At 48.6% G+C, this 16,734-nt stretch overlaps 1 protein-coding gene across 3 annotated transcripts; it reads right to left on the bottom strand.

Annotated features, from left to right (window-relative positions):
• Positions 1-3,674: 3,674 nt before the first annotated feature.
• Positions 3,675-14,823, bottom strand: CILP (cartilage intermediate layer protein). 3 transcript variants are annotated; one of them, XM_071568754.1, is made up of 9 exons: positions 14,625-14,823; positions 12,934-13,058; positions 12,024-12,107; positions 11,222-11,275; positions 9,585-9,770; positions 8,134-8,448; positions 7,942-8,050; positions 7,329-7,486; positions 3,675-6,732 (listed from the first exon to the last, which is right to left on the bottom strand). In XM_071568754.1, the coding sequence occupies exons 2-9, from the start codon at positions 12,989-12,991 to the stop codon at positions 4,394-4,396; spliced, it is 3,303 nt and encodes a 1,100-aa protein (XP_071424855.1). In that variant the 5' UTR covers positions 12,992-13,058; positions 14,625-14,823; the 3' UTR covers positions 3,675-4,393. The 3 variants fall into 3 exon arrangements, with proteins under 3 accessions (XP_071424855.1, XP_071424854.1, XP_071424856.1); XM_071568753.1 differs by having other exon boundaries at positions 14,579-14,823; XM_071568755.1 differs by having other exon boundaries at positions 14,735-14,821.
• Between the last annotated feature and the right edge of the window lie 1,911 nt (positions 14,824-16,734).

The following is a 16,734-nucleotide window of genomic DNA, read 5'->3' on the forward strand; positions in this document are numbered from 1 at the left end:
AAGGCCCTTCCCCACAGATCAGCTGCATGATGAGGGTGTGGCCTCAGCACAGATTGTATCAGAAGCTGAATTAGCAGAGAAATGAGTGTACCAAAAAATATCCCACCCAAAAAGCCACCACCACAATTCAGAGGTAATTTTTATCACTAACAATAAAGAATTTTGGGTTTATAAGAAGTTTTAGTTAACTGGGACTCAACAATTTCAGTATTTTAGGACCCCACTTTTCTGATGTCCCAGGTCCCCAAGCAGTGGAAAATAGATTGGGGTTCATTTATGACCTGAGCAGATTGAATAGCAAGCTGTGACTCCCACAGAAAGAATACACTGTCAGAAGTTCAGGCAAAAAAGTCCAGATTAAAAGTTTTTAGATAACCAAACTCCTAAATCAATCGTTTTGTTCCTTGGAATGGCTTGAGGAAATTATTTAAAAGTTCTTTAACTTCTTTGTGTGTATTTGGTTGTCAGTTTTAGATGGCGCCGCATGTGAGACCCGTTGTGGTCAGTCACGGCTGGCAGGCAGCAATTCCAGCTCTCACTAAGGCACAAAGCAACAGGAAGGAGTTTGGGAAGTTGGATGGAGGTGGCGTGTGCCCAGGATCCCTGTAGATGGAGCTCGCTGCATCTCCTTTGGGCAAACCCCAAGGTCAGCTGGACAGAAGGTGGTGAAAATCTGGTACAGAATGTCTTCAGTGAGTTGTATAATAGCAAATAATGTCTAAACCATATTGCAGCCAGGATACCTGTGCTTGTAACTTAATCTTTTGATCTCTGCAGTTTGCTTTAAGGCTTCTCTTGCTTTCTACACATAGACAGTTCTGTGTCACTAAGAGTTTATGTCTTAGCTCTCAATATGCACAGCTTTACCTCAGTTGTTTAATGGTGTGAAAGAAGGTAAGATTAATTTATTTTTTTATGGAGGAGATCTTTGGCATGCTGTTTTTGGCATGGTGGAGAAGCTTTAAAGGGAATTGGTGTTCCCCAGGCAGCTGTTAGCCAAAATATCTCTTTGGAAACTTTGCTTTCACCTGGCTCTGCAGGGATTTAACTCAGTAAGTTACGAAAATCTGATGATTTTTGCAGAACAGAAAAAACAAAAATGGGGCTTTCACTGATGAGGTGTGGAATAGCATGTCAGGGTTGACTCTGGAACATAAGACATGGTGATTCAATCCCCAGTACCACTGCTGAAGTCGAGTACAGCCACCCTGGCCATTGGAAAGGGATCCTAACAAAATAAAACAGCTGTTCTCCTCTCAGGGGAGAGAGGGAAAGTAGCAGAGGTACTCATGGACCCAGATCCTCCATGGCTCAGTTTAACATCACTGAGGCCAAATTACTGGCAGAACTGCAAAGTGTTTGGGCACCAGAAGGGCTCTGGTGTTGGATGTGGATGATTTCATCATGGACTTCAAACAAGTGGCAGAGGGAGTGATATTTCCTGGCATGCTGGTGACTCGCAGTTAGATGCATCTGTTTCATGTTCAGTAACCTTACTACTTCCCCTGCCTCCTAGGAAACCCTTTTATTCTTGTTTTCTGAATAAATTACAGATAAAAAAGTGTAAATGACTAATCAGAGAAATAGTTGAGTATTTTTATAAAGTTGCTTGCAAAATCCCAAAATAATTTGATGGTTGAGGCAAGACAAGAATATCTCTCCATTTGTTTATCCCAACTGCTGACGTCCTGATGGCTTCTGGGAAGCAGTAATTTCCCTTTTTTAAAAACAGAAGGGAGGGATTTGTATGAGGGTTGGAAACTAAGTGACCTTAATGGAGGATGCTTTGCCATCATCACAAACCTGCTGACACTGAGGAGCCAGGTCTTCGGCCTTCAGCCTGTTCCTCAAGGTTGGTGGTCCGAAGGCCAAGGCCGAGGGAGGAGCTGAGTCCCAGCCTTCCTGCATTCCTCCAGCTGATGCTCTCCTTTGATGTTTGGGAGTGTGGGTTAAGGTTTCAGGTTGCAGAAAGGACATTGCCATACACTGACCATAAACACAAGCTGGAGAAGTCAGAACTGACACTGAACTGTAGCATAAAACTTGTGTGAGTGGGGGATGCCAGGACCTGGTGCAGGCTTTTCTCCTGTATAAACTTGCTTAATGGATTTGGAACTATGGTGAAGTGTCAGCACTGAGTGGTGCTTGTGGGACCAAGATTGTTTTCTGTTGATGGTGCTTAAGCACCCGTGTTTGAAACCTGTCTTGCTCTGTATCCAGCACACTCTGCCAGGAGCCTCGGAGAGCTCAGGGACTCGGTGAGTGCACAGATTAGTTTGTTCCTCCAAGTCAGCGCTGAGCTGCAGAGGGGGACAGTTTGGGGAAACTTGGAGAGCCTCTGGCTGTTCCAGGCTGTAGGGCTGTGACCATTTCAGTGCTGTTCAACAGACATTTCTCCCCAGGAGGAAGAGCCCTGCACTCTGCTGTGTTTGACTGGCGAGCACACATGCGGCACAGGGATCATCTCCTGAGCCTGCTTCCATCCATTTATCTCCTGGGTTGGTCTGTAGAAGTCATTTGTGTTACTTCACCCTCAAAGTGATGAAACTGAGTTTGGGATTTGGCTGTCTGTCTGCAGAGGAGGAGGGGAGCAGAGGGAAGAGACATTTCTCTGCACAAGCCAAGAACTCTGTGGGAAGGTCCAAGCTAATGCTCCCCACTGGCTGCCTTGGCTCCGGCTCACGCCAAGCCCTTGCAGCAGACTAGACACAAAAGAAAACACACAGAGTCTAAATTGATTGGTATGAAGAGGATGTGCCAGAGTATTCCACAGTTCTTCCTTTTCTACTTCTCTTTGATAACTGTCAATTTGCAGAAAAATGTGGTTTATTAGTGTTTTTTTTTTTACCTGTTGAAGCATAATTCAGGCTGCCCTGTGTCAGAACTGCAGATCTGTTCTGAAGCTTGCTAAATGCTGTTGAAAGATTCCCCGTGCCCTTGATGGGCTGTAGGTGTGACAGCATAGACCTAGAACTGGCTTCACATCCATAGGAGGCGATTGGGTAGGACAGAGAAATGTGTTTGAATTCTAGTTTGCATCCAGTAGTGCTGCACACCTATTTATGATCTCTCTCAGTGGGAATTTCAGCATTGGAAGATTGCTGGCTTGTCTGCACCCCTAAAATTTATTGCCAGTGTTTGGGACTAAACACAGGATGTCTTCTGTGCTGGTGAGGTTCTTGATTCCATTCTAGAAGTAGTGAGGGAAATTTAATAGGTCACTTGGAGAGGGATCACTGTTTGAGCCCTCCTGTGGCCAGCTGTACCTTCCACTAAGAGCAGCTTCTTGCCCAGCAGTGTCGTGCTGCTGAGTGTGAGGAAAGCTTGTCTGCTCCCTGTCTCCTTACCCAGCCCTGCTCTACATTGCCTGGTTTCCTGTAATCCTTAAAGCATGAGTTCCCAGTCCTCTTTTCCCACCATCTTGTTTCATTCCTTAATTCATCCCTGCCCAGACCTGCTGCTCTGCTTCTCCCCGGAGTGTTGCTGACTCTCCACATCTCAGGCTGGGGAGAGATTCCCTGACTGCAGCATGCTATGGCCAAACCCTGGACCTGGGGGACCACCAGGCACCCACCAAACCCCTCACCTATACCCAGGTTCAGTCTCACACTGATAAAGCTGTGACCTGTTTGCAAACAGAAAGATGAAATCCTGCAGGTTATTCTTTGCTCAGCTCTACATGTGGTTTATTTATTCGGGCATTTCAAACACAGAAGTGACACAGAGTTGTCGAAGTTACAAAATTACTTTTTTTATTAACCTACCCTATCATAGAGCATGGATTTTCTTGTCAAATAATGCAAGAAGCAAGAGAAAACTCAAGCTCTATCCACATGGAACCTACAAATCCACATGGCTTCTCTGTGCTATTGAGCATGTGAGTTCTTAGAAATGCAGCTGCCGGTAGCTTAGCTTGAATACAGTCATTCTAAAACAAGCCAGAAATAAATAAAATACTTACATTTCAAGTACGAAACCTTGCAGTTGAATTCAGTATGAGGAAATCAGTTTATTCCTTTTCATGTTACCAACTACTGTACAGGTACTTGGGCTGGCAAAGTCTGCAGATGCAGAACAGAAGAATGTTTTATGTACATGACTTAATTGAATCATGTGTTTAGTCTTCCCTTTAGGCTATGATGTGAAGCTGTTTAATGTCAGGCAGAAAGAGGATTTTATGGTTGCATTTAATAAGACACAAACTCACTACTGCTGCTGGCCCCCAATTTTTGCCTGATGACTTTCTGGTGGGGAAAAAAAAAAGTGGCACCTTTATTATGTCTGACAAATAATGACACCTACCAGCTTTCAATTAGGTTATTAGCAGGTTGATGTTACTTTCAGATCATATTTAATTGAGTGTGAGTGACTTTACTGATGCTCCTGTACAGCTCTAGGAGATGGGACGTTGACCTCTCATTGGGATCCTGCTCTGGTTGTTTCGCCGGCTTGCCGGTGGCCTCCGGTACGCCGGGCTCTGCCCTGGCAGCACCAGTACAGACTGCTGGCCCGAGTTCCTCTGAGACTGGAAGATGCTTTGCTCCGTTGCGCTCCTCTCTGAACAGGTGAAAGTCAACCCAACACCAACATTGCTCTTCATGGTTCTGGAGGTGCCATCAGATGAGCCATCAAAACACCTGCCCAGGGCGATTTCCTTGGCAATCCTCGGGTCTTGGTCAGTGACGGTGTAAATGCCATAGTTGTGTCCCAGCGGGTCGAGGGGCGCCAGCATGGTGTACTCACTGGTGTCGTTGTTGGTGGCCATGGGGAGGTGGTTCACCAGGTACTCATGGAGCATGCTGTTGACGCTCACTCGGCGGCAGCTGCCCTGGGGCACCACTTTGACGAGCGTGCGGTCCACGCGGTCCTGGTCGAAGAGCATTCCACTGCACTTGAACTCCACACAGGCTGCCGACACGTCCGGCTGCGTGGGGTCACGGATGCTGCGGACGTCCCTGATGCCATAGAGCCTGCCGATGGTACGTGGGTGTGTCCCACCCATGTTACGAGATCTTACGTTCACCTCTTGGGGTCCATTTATTTTTACTTTAATGTAGCAGGCTCTGAATTCCATGGGCTTGGGCCACCATGCAAGGTAGTCATCGGTCCAGCTCATGAGGTCGTCTTCACTGAAGGGAACGGTGTTGAAGTCGTACCGGTCTCCCTCTATCCTGTAAAACCTGAAGTGAGCAGCACTGTGAGGAGCTTCCTCGCATTGACTAAGGTTTTCAAAGGCATAAATTGGGCCGTTGTTCTCTTCTGGGGAGTTGGGGCTTGGCTTGGCCATGTTAATGCTGAATGCTGTTTTCTTAGTGTTGGAATCCTCGTGGTCTGTCCTCCTGTAGTTGAGCTTGTTGAGGTATGGCTGTGGGACCCCAATAGCAGCAGGGTTGAGTTTGGGAGCAGAGGGCACAGCTTCAAGCTCTTCACCTCCCATGCTTGCCAAGATAAAAGCTCCATAGGCCTCGGGGTTTTGCTCATCGCAGAATGCAGGCACACAGGCGCCGTTGGGACCGGTGACCACACTGTCGAAACGGCCCCACGCTCTGGGGTTGGAGGAGAACCCTGGTTCTGGCTCCATGTTTATAATAGAAATCACAACCCCTTGGATCTGCTCGCTTTGCAGAAATCTCTCACTTCTGTAGGCTCGGACTTTGACATAGCACCGCCTGCTCTCAGGGACATCCAGGTTAAAAAGCCGCCTTTCTTTGATCTCCATGTTCCCAACCAAAAAGGTTCTCTCCTCCCTTTTGCGCCGTCTGTTTTTCTCAATGTTGAAGTCGCCTTCTTCCTCCCACAACCCTGTCTCTGGGTTCAGGGACCAAAGTTTCATCTCTTGCAGGTGCTCTGGCATCTTAACCTGAGCTGCATCCAAGTGAACCTTCACGTCTTCTGCATTAAGGGACTCAGTGCCCTGTTCATCAGTGAAGTCCACGGAAAACATGCCATATGTGCGGAGCGGAAATACATCTCCTTCCTCATCTACAAAGTTCAGGTCACTTTGTGTCACGGGGGCTGTGGACATGTTTCTTGGGTCCAGAAATGTCACACTGGCTTTCACTTTGCCTCTGTAGACCTCTCCATTTTTCCTATAAAATGCATTGGGAGGAATTTCTAATTCAGCAATTGGGTCATCTTCCTCCATTTCTCCCAAAGAGATCACGTTGGTTTCAGTGGATTCCAGTGTAACAGGGGGTTTCTTTCTTAGCAGCTTGATCTCATGAAACACAGCACCTCCATTTTCCTTGAAGGGCAGGACTTTTGTTGTGTTCACAAACTTCTGCAGCCGATCCACAAAAGTTAGAACCAGTCTCTCCATGTCTGCTGGGACGTGGATGGAGAAGGTTCCCTTGTAGCCCGTCATACTCACTCTCTTACTCCCCATGTAGATGTGGCCAAACCTCAGTGGCTCTCCATTATCTGCTGCTGTGGCTCTGCCTCGAACCATTATTTTGGTCTCTGTGCACTTTTTGCAGCCGCATTCCACGATCACTTTAGTGGGGAGCGTGTACCCGTTGCAGGATATGTCCCTGGTTTCCATTTTGGATACCCCACAGCAGTAGGAGACATTGTCCTTACACCGGAGTCCCTTGTCCAGCTTCCCCACACAGGTCTTTGCTGGGCACTTGCCCACATCGTAGTAGAAGGAGTCTGTGGCTTTTTGGAAGCAGTCGTGAGGAAGTCGGATGAGGTGGCTTTGGGGCTGGGGATCACAGGCTGCCTCTTCTCTTCCTGTTGAATAGGATTTCTTAATGAGCAGCAGGAAATAGTTCTACAGTCATTGTTAAGTGGTCTTAAATCCTCTGAGCTAAACACTGCTGCTAGTAACAGTGAGGTTTTTCAGGATTCTGTTAGCTGAATTCATCTGGCCTCATTTCAGTGAAGCAGATAGCTCAGCTTTAGGTCCCTGATCAAGAGCTGTTTGTAGGAGCATCCCAGCTCCTGCTTACCCACAATGGCCATCCCACCAGCTAGATCTTCTGCAGCTGCCTGGCTTTTTGGCTATGGCCAGGCTAAAATGTGTCCTAAGGTTTAAAAAAAAACCTAAACAAACCAAAATATTCCCATATCAGCCAGCAAGTACAGTGAGAAATCTGCTGAAAGCAGCAGATTGAACTTGGCAGGTCACCTGCAATCCAGAGCTCTGGTTAGTAGGGAGCATCTGGTTCATAACCAGCTCACGCAAGCTTATCTGCAGATGGATGCATGAAATAAACCTCAAATATTTTTCCTGCGATTTTCCTTTCCCACATGTATCACAGTTTCTGGTTCCTGCACACCAACACCTCCCCCACTGCTTGGAGAGCATCAGGCACATTCTCTCTTACCTATGACATCCAGCTTGGCAACCTGGGACTTGGCCGACCCCCCGGCGCTGCTGGCCTTGCAGAAATACTCCCCTGACTGTTCTCTGTTCAGGTTCTTCAGAATCAGGTTGTTTTTATATTTGTACAAGGAGGGATCCAGCAGAGAGCCATTGTGGTACCTGCCAGGAACAGTTAAGGGGACAGAGGCTGACTGCCTGGCTGGAGCAAAGTGATGGCCTAATCCTGCATCCTGCTCTGTGGATTTTGCCAGAACTTCTGTCTTAGTTTCCCTGGTTTTGGTTTGGTTATGTGGCATCCCCTAAAAAATATTCTCCTTGCCCTGGCAGTACTGAGATGTGGCTGCTGGGCAGCTGGCAGGCAGGCAGAGCTGCCAGTCTTTCTGCTGAGGTTCTTAAACTCTTTTTTTGCGTGTTTTTCCAGTGAATCCCTCAGCAGATGACAATGCTGTGCCAGCTCTGCACATCTTGAGGAAACCATCACTTGCAGCAATCAGTTCTTGGTGTATTTAGCTGGTTTATAGCTAAACTCCCACCCTTATGGAGATGATAAGGAGATAAAACTGGAATCCATGAGACAGCTAAGAATTTTGGCAGATCAAACTCAAGTTCCTTACCAGAGGTAGCGATCAGGGGTTGGGCTCCCATGGGCATCACAGCAGAGCGACACACTCTGTCCCACTCTCCTGGCTTTGTCCTCAGGGCTCTTGAAAATGTAGGGTTTGCCTGCAGGAGAAGGAAAAGGCCATCTCATTACTCACAATTTCTGTTTACTGCATAAAGCCCCCTGCATCCCCCAGTGGGGCTACCTGAGCGGTACATCTGCACTTGGATCGCCAGGTTTCTCCGGTTGCTCTCAGGCACGGTGACAGTCGCTGTTGCATATTTGGCTTTCTTTATTTTAAGGGTGTTCTTGCCATCAGGGCAAATCCCTGGGATCCTAAACATGCCTCTGTTGTCAGCCATTGTCAACAGCTTGAGTTTCTTGGCTTGCAGGTAGACCCGGGCATCAGCAGCGGGCGACCCATCCTCGAGAGACACCTTCCCGTGCAGAGTCGCATCCTCACACATGCAGGAGTCGCAGTCGGCGTTGACACGGCCCATGGGGCAGGTGATGTTGCAGCCTGGAGGACAGGCAGGCAGGTCAAAACCCAGCACCACCTCCCCCCAATGCTCACAGCACGGCCTCGCATCTGCTTTTAATTTAGATGCAATAAGGCAGATACTGCATAAGGAATAAATTGTATCCAAAACATATTTTTCCTGATTACCCACAGCTGTGCATAAGAAATGCAGGGACGATGTAATTTTGAACCTGACAATTAGTAGAAAGCAGGCACGTGGATATAATTACAGCTAGGAACTGTTATTTACCTTCCCCAAAAGGCTGGATTTCAGGGAAATTTGAATCCACATCAGCATTGTCAGCTCTTAGCTCAACCCTGGCAAAATTACAAATCCAAATGCCTTCAACTTTCTAGGTTTCTGTTACCAACTCATCATGACCAAAAGTCTTGACTTTGGTCTATCCCAAAAGCTGTCTCCCCTTATTCAGTGGTATCCTGGCTTGGGCAGGATGTTGGGTACTTGCCAAGTGAGCATTACAAAATGGATTTAACAATTGGTCTCCCAGTGATTCTGGAAGGTATTTGTTACCTATAGTGATTAATCCTAAATAGTAATCTGTCTCTTCTAAAGGCTCAGGTCATTCCTTTTATGATCACAGAGCATCCCTGTACAGCAGGTACCTGATGATTTTTTTCAAAGCTGGAAATAAATGTAAGAAATCAGGGAAAACCTGAAACAACTTTCCTGCAGAAAACATCAACTGTTTTCAGAACTATTTGGTTAAAAGGGGATTATAAGAATAATATAATTGATTATAAGCCCCTTCAGGGACTGTGGCAATTTGATATTCCCAACACTTTCCTTCCTGGAGATTGCATGGAAACAGCTGCCTGCAATTGCTGACTCCACCCTGAGAGCTGCTGTTATGATGAGATTAATGGGATTTTCCTCTATATTGCCAAGATCTTTGTGAGTCCCTGATGATCCCCCATATCTGGATCCCCCTGTTATCTTGCTATTGGTTATAAACTCCCCATGCTCTGCTCCTGGTACTCTCCAGCCCTGCTTGGGAATCACAAAACTCTGGCGAAGGGGAAAAGGATGGTAAAATGACAGCAAAGAGGGTACAGTGCCTGCAGGGTGGTGAGACCAGGACATCCTCCCCTGCCCATAAGTGAGGTTGTAGGAGCACCTGAGCAAACATGTCCAATGCAGAGCCGCCCTTCCTCGGTTGCTTCATTACAGTGCACACCCCAGAGGGGCTCAGCCAGGCAGGATCTGGTGCGCTTCTGCACCCCAGTTTGGCCACACTTCGCTGAGCACTCGCTCCATTTCGACCATGGAGACAAAAACCTTTTGGGATCTTGCACCAGTGGACCTTGAATAACATCAGTGGTGAGTTACTGAGATGCACATTACACGTACAGCTGCCCCAGAAACGGGCAGTTGTTTTCTTAGCAGCTTCTAAATAGCTCAGACTATGCATTTGGATATTATGGACCACGTGGATTAAACAAACCCAAAGCATTTCAGGGAGCTGGGAAATAAAGCACAAGAAGGCATCTGAAAGCTTCTGACTTAATTCCCTGCAAGCTACTGAATTCAGGATGATTAAGATAAACTGGAGGGGAGCAAAGTGCAGGCAGCTCATGCTTGGTGTTGAATAACTTTGGCTTAAAGGAAATCAAACACACATTGTTATTTAAATGCTGTCTAACGGGCAGTGCTTGTCTGTGTTTCAAATGTGGTTAAATGGGGAGGAAAAAGGGTAAAATTTTTGGTATGATCATGTTGAATGTCTTAACCAAACTTCCACATATGTTTTCTATAGGGGCAGCATGTGTCCTGTTGTGAGCACCACTTTTACTGTGTGCAAACCAGAAGCCTGAGATGCTACTGAGCAGCCTGAGCACGTCAGGGACCAGCTGATTGGTAAAACACAGAGAGAGTTTGCAAAACACATTTGAGAGTTTAATATGGGATTAGATTTTTAAAGGAATTTCTTTAATAAGGCTACTAAATGTTATTAATTTAAGCTACTTTGAATGGATGAGATCCACTCAAAATCTGTGATTTGGGCTTGTTTTTAAATGACAGTGTTCTAATAATGTTTATGAGGGTGCACTAGTGACTAAAGTTTCTAAAAATGAGGATTCTTGGAGACATATGTTATATCATCCCCTGTACCTACTTTTCCACCCAATTTGTAATAAAGCAGGTTGGGTTATTTCCTGGAAAGGCAGACAGGCACAAGGCTGGACTCTTACAATAGTGATGGTCAAGAACAAAGCAGGAGGGTGTGAAAGACCCTCTAAATGAGAGCAGCCATGGGAGCAACATGTCTGGTTTTTCTCTTAGATGGGCATGTTTTTAATCTGTTGGCACATTGGCATCTCCAGTTCAGCACCTTGAGTAGCAAATCCATGGCCTTATTTAGCAATTTGAGGGATGCAGGAGGAGGTGGGCTTGGGAACATGGTTCCATCCCATTGATAAATGCCCACTTGTGCTTGCCCCGAGCAAAAATTTAATGTGCAACAGATTAAAGTTTGGTCTCAGCAAAATCCTGAACTAATCTGAGATCAGCTGATTTAATCTGCAGGGCTGGTGTTGAGAGGATATGAAGAGGGCAGTCCAGTGGAGGAAACGCATTTTATGGCTCTGCACAGCACCTCAACAGCAGAAAAAGCAGGAAGAGGAGGAAGAGGGAGAAGCTGAGGGGTCAGGCTCTGGCAGGGACGTGGGGTGGGACAGGGCCACCCCATGGCACTGCCGGCAGGGACGTGGGAAGGGACAGGGCCACCCCATGGCTCCGCCGGCAGGGACATACTGCGTCTGACGTAGGTGAAGGTTGGGTCTCTCCGGCGAGAGCTGCTCCTCGTACCTGCAGGCAGAGGACATTGGGGGTGATGTGGACAGGGTTTGCTAGTCAAGGAGCATCAGCAGCACTGCCCTGTGCCATCCACTGTGAGGGGAAAACAGTTCTTCTGGTAGTTTTCCTAAAAATACCTCTCAGAAAGTGGAGAGGACCTCTGAGTGTCTGTGGTTTTGGTGCTTTGAATCTTCCCAGTGGCTAAGAGAGCTGCTGGGAGCCAGACAAAAGGCTGAGAAAATCCATGAATCCCTTGAACATGGCATCAGCACGTCCAGCCCTTTCAGTGCCTGCTGGAATTTAAATGCCAAGCACTGGGCAATAAAGATTGAGTGGTCAAGGCATCTCCTGAGAATTAATAAGCAGAGTGAGCCCTGCATGTAATTAATGCCCCACAGGCTTTAATTCTAAAGGAATGGTGTCACAAGCTGCCCTGGGCGTGGGGACAGGCTGGGCAGGTCAGATCATGTGCTGGCCCATCCCTGGGCTCTTCTCAGCCTCCCAACCCCACGTGCCTCCCACAGGAGTCGGGGCTGTGGTCACACGTTGACCTTCCCTTTTCCAGGAGAGGAGCCAACAGCGTGTCAGTGATAGCCAAAACCCTTCAGGAGGTCACAGATGATTAACATTTATTCCATTGCCTAAATCATAGAATCACAGAATGATTCTAACCCTAAATGTCCTCATCTACTCAAATAAGATTGGTTAGTTGTAAATTGTCCCAGCAAGAGAAATCCACCCAAGGTGGGAATTAACTTACTCTCCAAGCTGAGCATTACCAGCGGGCTGAAGGTTTTCTGTCCTATTTGGACCCTGCTAAGGGCTGGTTTCAGAATCCTTTGTCCTAAGAGTCAAAAAAAAAAAAGAATAAACTAGTTGAATACATTAGATAAAATATATTAATTAGATTCAAAGGATTGGGCATCCTTAAGCTCAGTGTTACTGCTTTCCCTTTGGATTTAGGCTGGTTAGATCTCCCATAGAATGCGGTGCAGGAGGTGCCAAGTGAAGGACATGGTGGAGATGTCCCACAGCATCACTGCAGCTCAGGTATGATACAAATTTTCTATTTCCCTTATCACCCAAGGAGAACTTTTTTGTTCATCCTATGTTGTCACAGCTCAGACCAATTAATCTTTTCGCAGCTGGAAGGATAAAATATATCCTGCCTCTTCCTGCATGGGGAGTAACAAACCTGAGGTGGGTGAGGAGGTTGGATGTCACTATGGGACATGGACTGGGTTCTGTACTGGCTGACCACCTGCATGCCCAAGGGGAGCTGGTGGTTGTGGCTAGTTCCTGATGTGCTTGCTGGGACCAGTCCCATGTAAACTGGGGAGTTGAGCCCCAGCACCAGCTCTCCCCTGTGCCCAGCTCCCATGGGTGTGGACTGGACACCATGGGGTCTTGGGGATGGCAGGCAGGGATGGCCTCAGTGTTGCTAGTGGGCCAGTGAGCTCATCCCTGGTCAACCAGAGGCTGGCTGACTCAGATAGGCTTTGCCCATGCTGGATGGGAGCCACTTCTTGTCTGGAAGTTGCTTGGCTGGGCAAATGCCGCGCTGACCCAGACCAGCTCCCAGCACTGGTGTCGGGCTCAGCGGTGCCAACAGACACTTCTTCGCTGGCAGGGACAGTGCAGTGACCAGAATAGAAACATTTAACCTTCACCTAGAACAGATGTGGCTCCCAGGAGGAGGAGGATGATCCAGCCTCTCACAGTGACCATTGTTGTCTCCAGGGGTGACCAGGGGCTTCTTGGAGTTTCCGCAAGCTGTCCGGCACCTTTCCCAGTCCTGCAGAGACAAGTCCAGCCATATTGAGGCTCATGTGGGTCCTGCTGCTTTTGTGGAGCTTCTCCTAGGCTAAACCAGTCTTAAACACACCATGGAGCCACTTACACTGCCCACCCATCCATCCAACCCCAGCAGCTCCTCATTTTCCCCCCCAAGGGGGAAGCAGCAAGGGCTCCACATCTGTGCCTGCATCCCCTCTGCTTCTCACTGTCACATCTGAGCCCAAATCTATTCTGCAGAGCACTGCTTGGTAATGGCATATCCTTAACATGCCTTGGAACAACTTAAGTACTTCTGCAGGGATCTCTCACAGCCCACACAGCTCCATGAGCCCCCTGACACCCTGCTGTGCTCCCTGCAGGAGCAGGGACATCTCTGTCTCCATCCCTCTGCCTGCAAACTGGGTGGTGTGATAATAGCATCTTATCCCAGTACATTCCAGAGTGTGGGGAAGGGAAAGGGTCCTGAGCACCTCTGACAGTGGAAAACTCCATGCACAAGCCAAGTCTTTCCTGCAAATGTGAGCAGGAAGCTCAATATTTTCATTTTCCTGCAGGCAGAGATGTGGGACTGAGGCTTTGTGTCACTCTTCCCTGGCTCAGCCACTTCAGACAGTTTTCAGTGCCCTATCTATGGCTTTAGGCATTTTGGTATTTAATTTCTGAGGGTACCCATGGATCTGGTGTTATCCCAAGTCACACCAGCTGGAATTCCAGGTGCTTTATTTTATACACCCACAATTAATGAACCAGGGGGGAGGAGATGTTGCCTCAGCCTCCCAGTGCCTCAGTTTCCCCATAAAATGTGGCTGACAAAGAGCAGCCAGCGACAAGAACACCCTGTTATTTGTAAACGGTACTAAACCATCCCGCCTGAGACTGGGGAATGTAGGAAATACTTTGATAATGGCTCCAGCAAATCCCAGTCAAGCAAAAACAACAAGCAACACATGAGCAGTGTTTTGTGGGCTTACGGTGGGGTCGTGAACTTGCAGCCAGACAATAACCAGGAAAAATTAATCCTCTTTCCCTCTCGGCAGCTATTTTTGGAGCTGACTGCGACTTTTTCTGCACTGGGTTTGGGATGGGATGCATCTCTGTCCCCGGGACACGCGGTGCTGGGAAAGCGGAGGTTCAAGCAGCTGGATCTCGGCAGCAGGAAAGGTTTGGAATTGCCTGCGTCCCCCCTCTGGCAGCGGCTGCGGGAGCCGGTGCGGGACAGAACCGCGGGAGATCAAACAGCCCCGTGTGAGCAAAGTCCGAATCCCCGATCCGGCTGTCCCCCTGCCCCAAACCCATTAGCTGGGATGGGGAAGGAAGAAACGGGACGCAGGAAACTACATCCCCATCAATGTTTTTCAGCCTCTATGCCTTCATCTGCCCATTAATTAATTTGCACCTCGCCTTCAATTACAGCCACTCTTAGTTACGCGCCTTAACAACAGAGCAAAATTAGATAACCACTATCTGCCACGGAGGGGAAAAAACGTAGCAGGGTTGGGTTGGTTTTTTTCCTCTTACCTAAAAACCCAAAAAACCCCAGTTAAGGAGAGTCCCGTCCTCTCACCACAGAGCCGCCAGTCGAGCTGAGATCCGGGGACGAGGCAAGGGCTTGTCAGCTGCGGCTTCAGGGATTTGCAGCCGGTTGGGAAGAAGAGAGAGAGAGTTGCAGCTTACCAAAAGTGCCCTGCGCCGAGCCAGGCTGTGTGCGAACCTCCCTGCCGCCGAGCCGGCGGGGTCGCTTATATAGCCCGGCGTGTAGCTTAGGGGATGGCAGCGAGCCACCGGCCGCGAGCACAAACAGATCGGACGCGAGAGGAAACCGCAGCCTGAATAATCCCTTAATAAGGTGATGGTAAACAAAAACCTGCGACGAAGCAGCCGGGGCCGGCGGCGATGCCACCGTGATGGGTGATGGTGACTGCGGGACAGGGCATAATGTGGGTACCACAGCCCGGTTTGGGTACAGCACCATCACTGTTAGGGGTTCAGCTGAGGTCTGGATCTGAAAATTGATGCTGCTGAGCATTGAAGGTGGAGATACAGCAAACAGGCAATGAGTTTTGGGATGCTTTTTTGGCTTTACATGGTCTCGGACAAAGGTGGTGCCCACCCACCCAGTGTTGCCCGTGTTGTTCCCCCCTTTGATAGGCATGGGGTACAGCCCAGCTGGGCATTGTTACCTGTGCTGCCTGCTCACCTCTGCTGGCTCTGGCAGGGGTCAGATGAGGTGGGGATGTTGTGAGGATGTGGGACAAAGCCAGAGGGATTGCTTTGGACACACACAGTAGCACAGAGCTGCAGAAGCAGGACCATCCTTGCAAATAAATGTCACTGCATCTCCCTTGAGGCATAGGAAGACTAGCAAGGATCCCTAACCAGAGCTCCCTGCTTGCCCCAGGCTGACTTCAACCCCTCAGGTCATTCCCCTTTCTGCAGCTACATTTTTTTCCCATGTAACTTGTGGCAGCTGGTCCGTGGATTTGAGGCTTCTGGGTGTTGACAAGGCACGTGGCCTTGTGCAAATTACTGTCACCCATGCGCACAACCCTGACACTGTGGGACTGTGCTGCCAGTTGGTGCAGGAGTGTGGTGTGAAATGTGTGCTTTACGTGTCAGGAGTCATCCCCAAAGGATGGGGATGGGTGTTGGGGCAGCCAGTGGCATGTGGGACGTGCCAGTGGTGTCCTGAGCTGCCTCCTAGTAATCCTTGTTGGCCCTGCTGCCAGAGGGAGTGGTGCAGGAGCAACATAGATCAAGATGTCACATAAAATAATCGGTGGTGACCTACACCCGCTCCTGTTTATGTTTATGAGGGAAAAGGAAAAAACACCCAAGATGTGCCAAAAAAGGGCAGCATGTTTATGTGATGGGCAAGGAGCACACAGTGAGCTGGAAGCTCCAGACCTCCGAGATAAACACAGAGCTGCGTTGCATTTCCCCGCTGTGATGAGGACAAGACGTGGGAAAGGTGTTGAGGTAGAGAGCAAGGAATTCATCTTCCCTGGATGGCTGAATTACCCCTAGGACATCACTGATGCCTTGGGAAGGCATCTCCAGTCCTTCTGGCTGCTTGTCCATATCCTGGTATTAATTTCCATGGGCTGCACTGCTGGGTGAGGAAACGTGCTATTCTACAAAAGGAATAAAATGCTATTCCTTATGCTATGGAAACACAGTGATAGCTCTAACCCAACATGCATGCAGGCATTTCTTCAGGAGATTTTGTGGCCTCCTCAGCATAGGTGTCTCCTCTCCAGCACGTCTCCTTCAAGTTAAGCTCTGGAGACACGTGTGTGTCTTCAGGAGCAGATTTGGTACATGTGAGTTCATGCAAAACCCAAGTCTCTAGAACATCTGTTTGCACAATCTCTCTTGGCTTGGCCATCCCTTGCTGCAGCTCAGACATGTGGCAGATGTTGGATGGAGCGGCATGAGAAGATCCCCAGATGTTCCCAGTGATGAGCACCACGGCTCCAGGAGGTGCTTGGCTGCTTTCCATCTGCCAGGAGGTGAGCAATGCCCTGACCCATGGGGTGGAGGGGACAAGGAGGTGCTGCCCCATGCCCGCGGTGGTCACTCTATAAGGCTCTAGCCCCTATGGCTGGTGGGAAGGATGTATCCCAGACCAAACTGCTCCTTATCTTTCTGCCCATCATCAGTGAATTCAGCTGCCT

Source organism: Pithys albifrons, chromosome 13, assembly GCF_047495875.1.
Source record: "Pithys albifrons albifrons isolate INPA30051 chromosome 13, PitAlb_v1, whole genome shotgun sequence".
Lineage (NCBI taxonomy): Eukaryota > Metazoa > Chordata > Aves > Passeriformes > Thamnophilidae > Pithys > Pithys albifrons.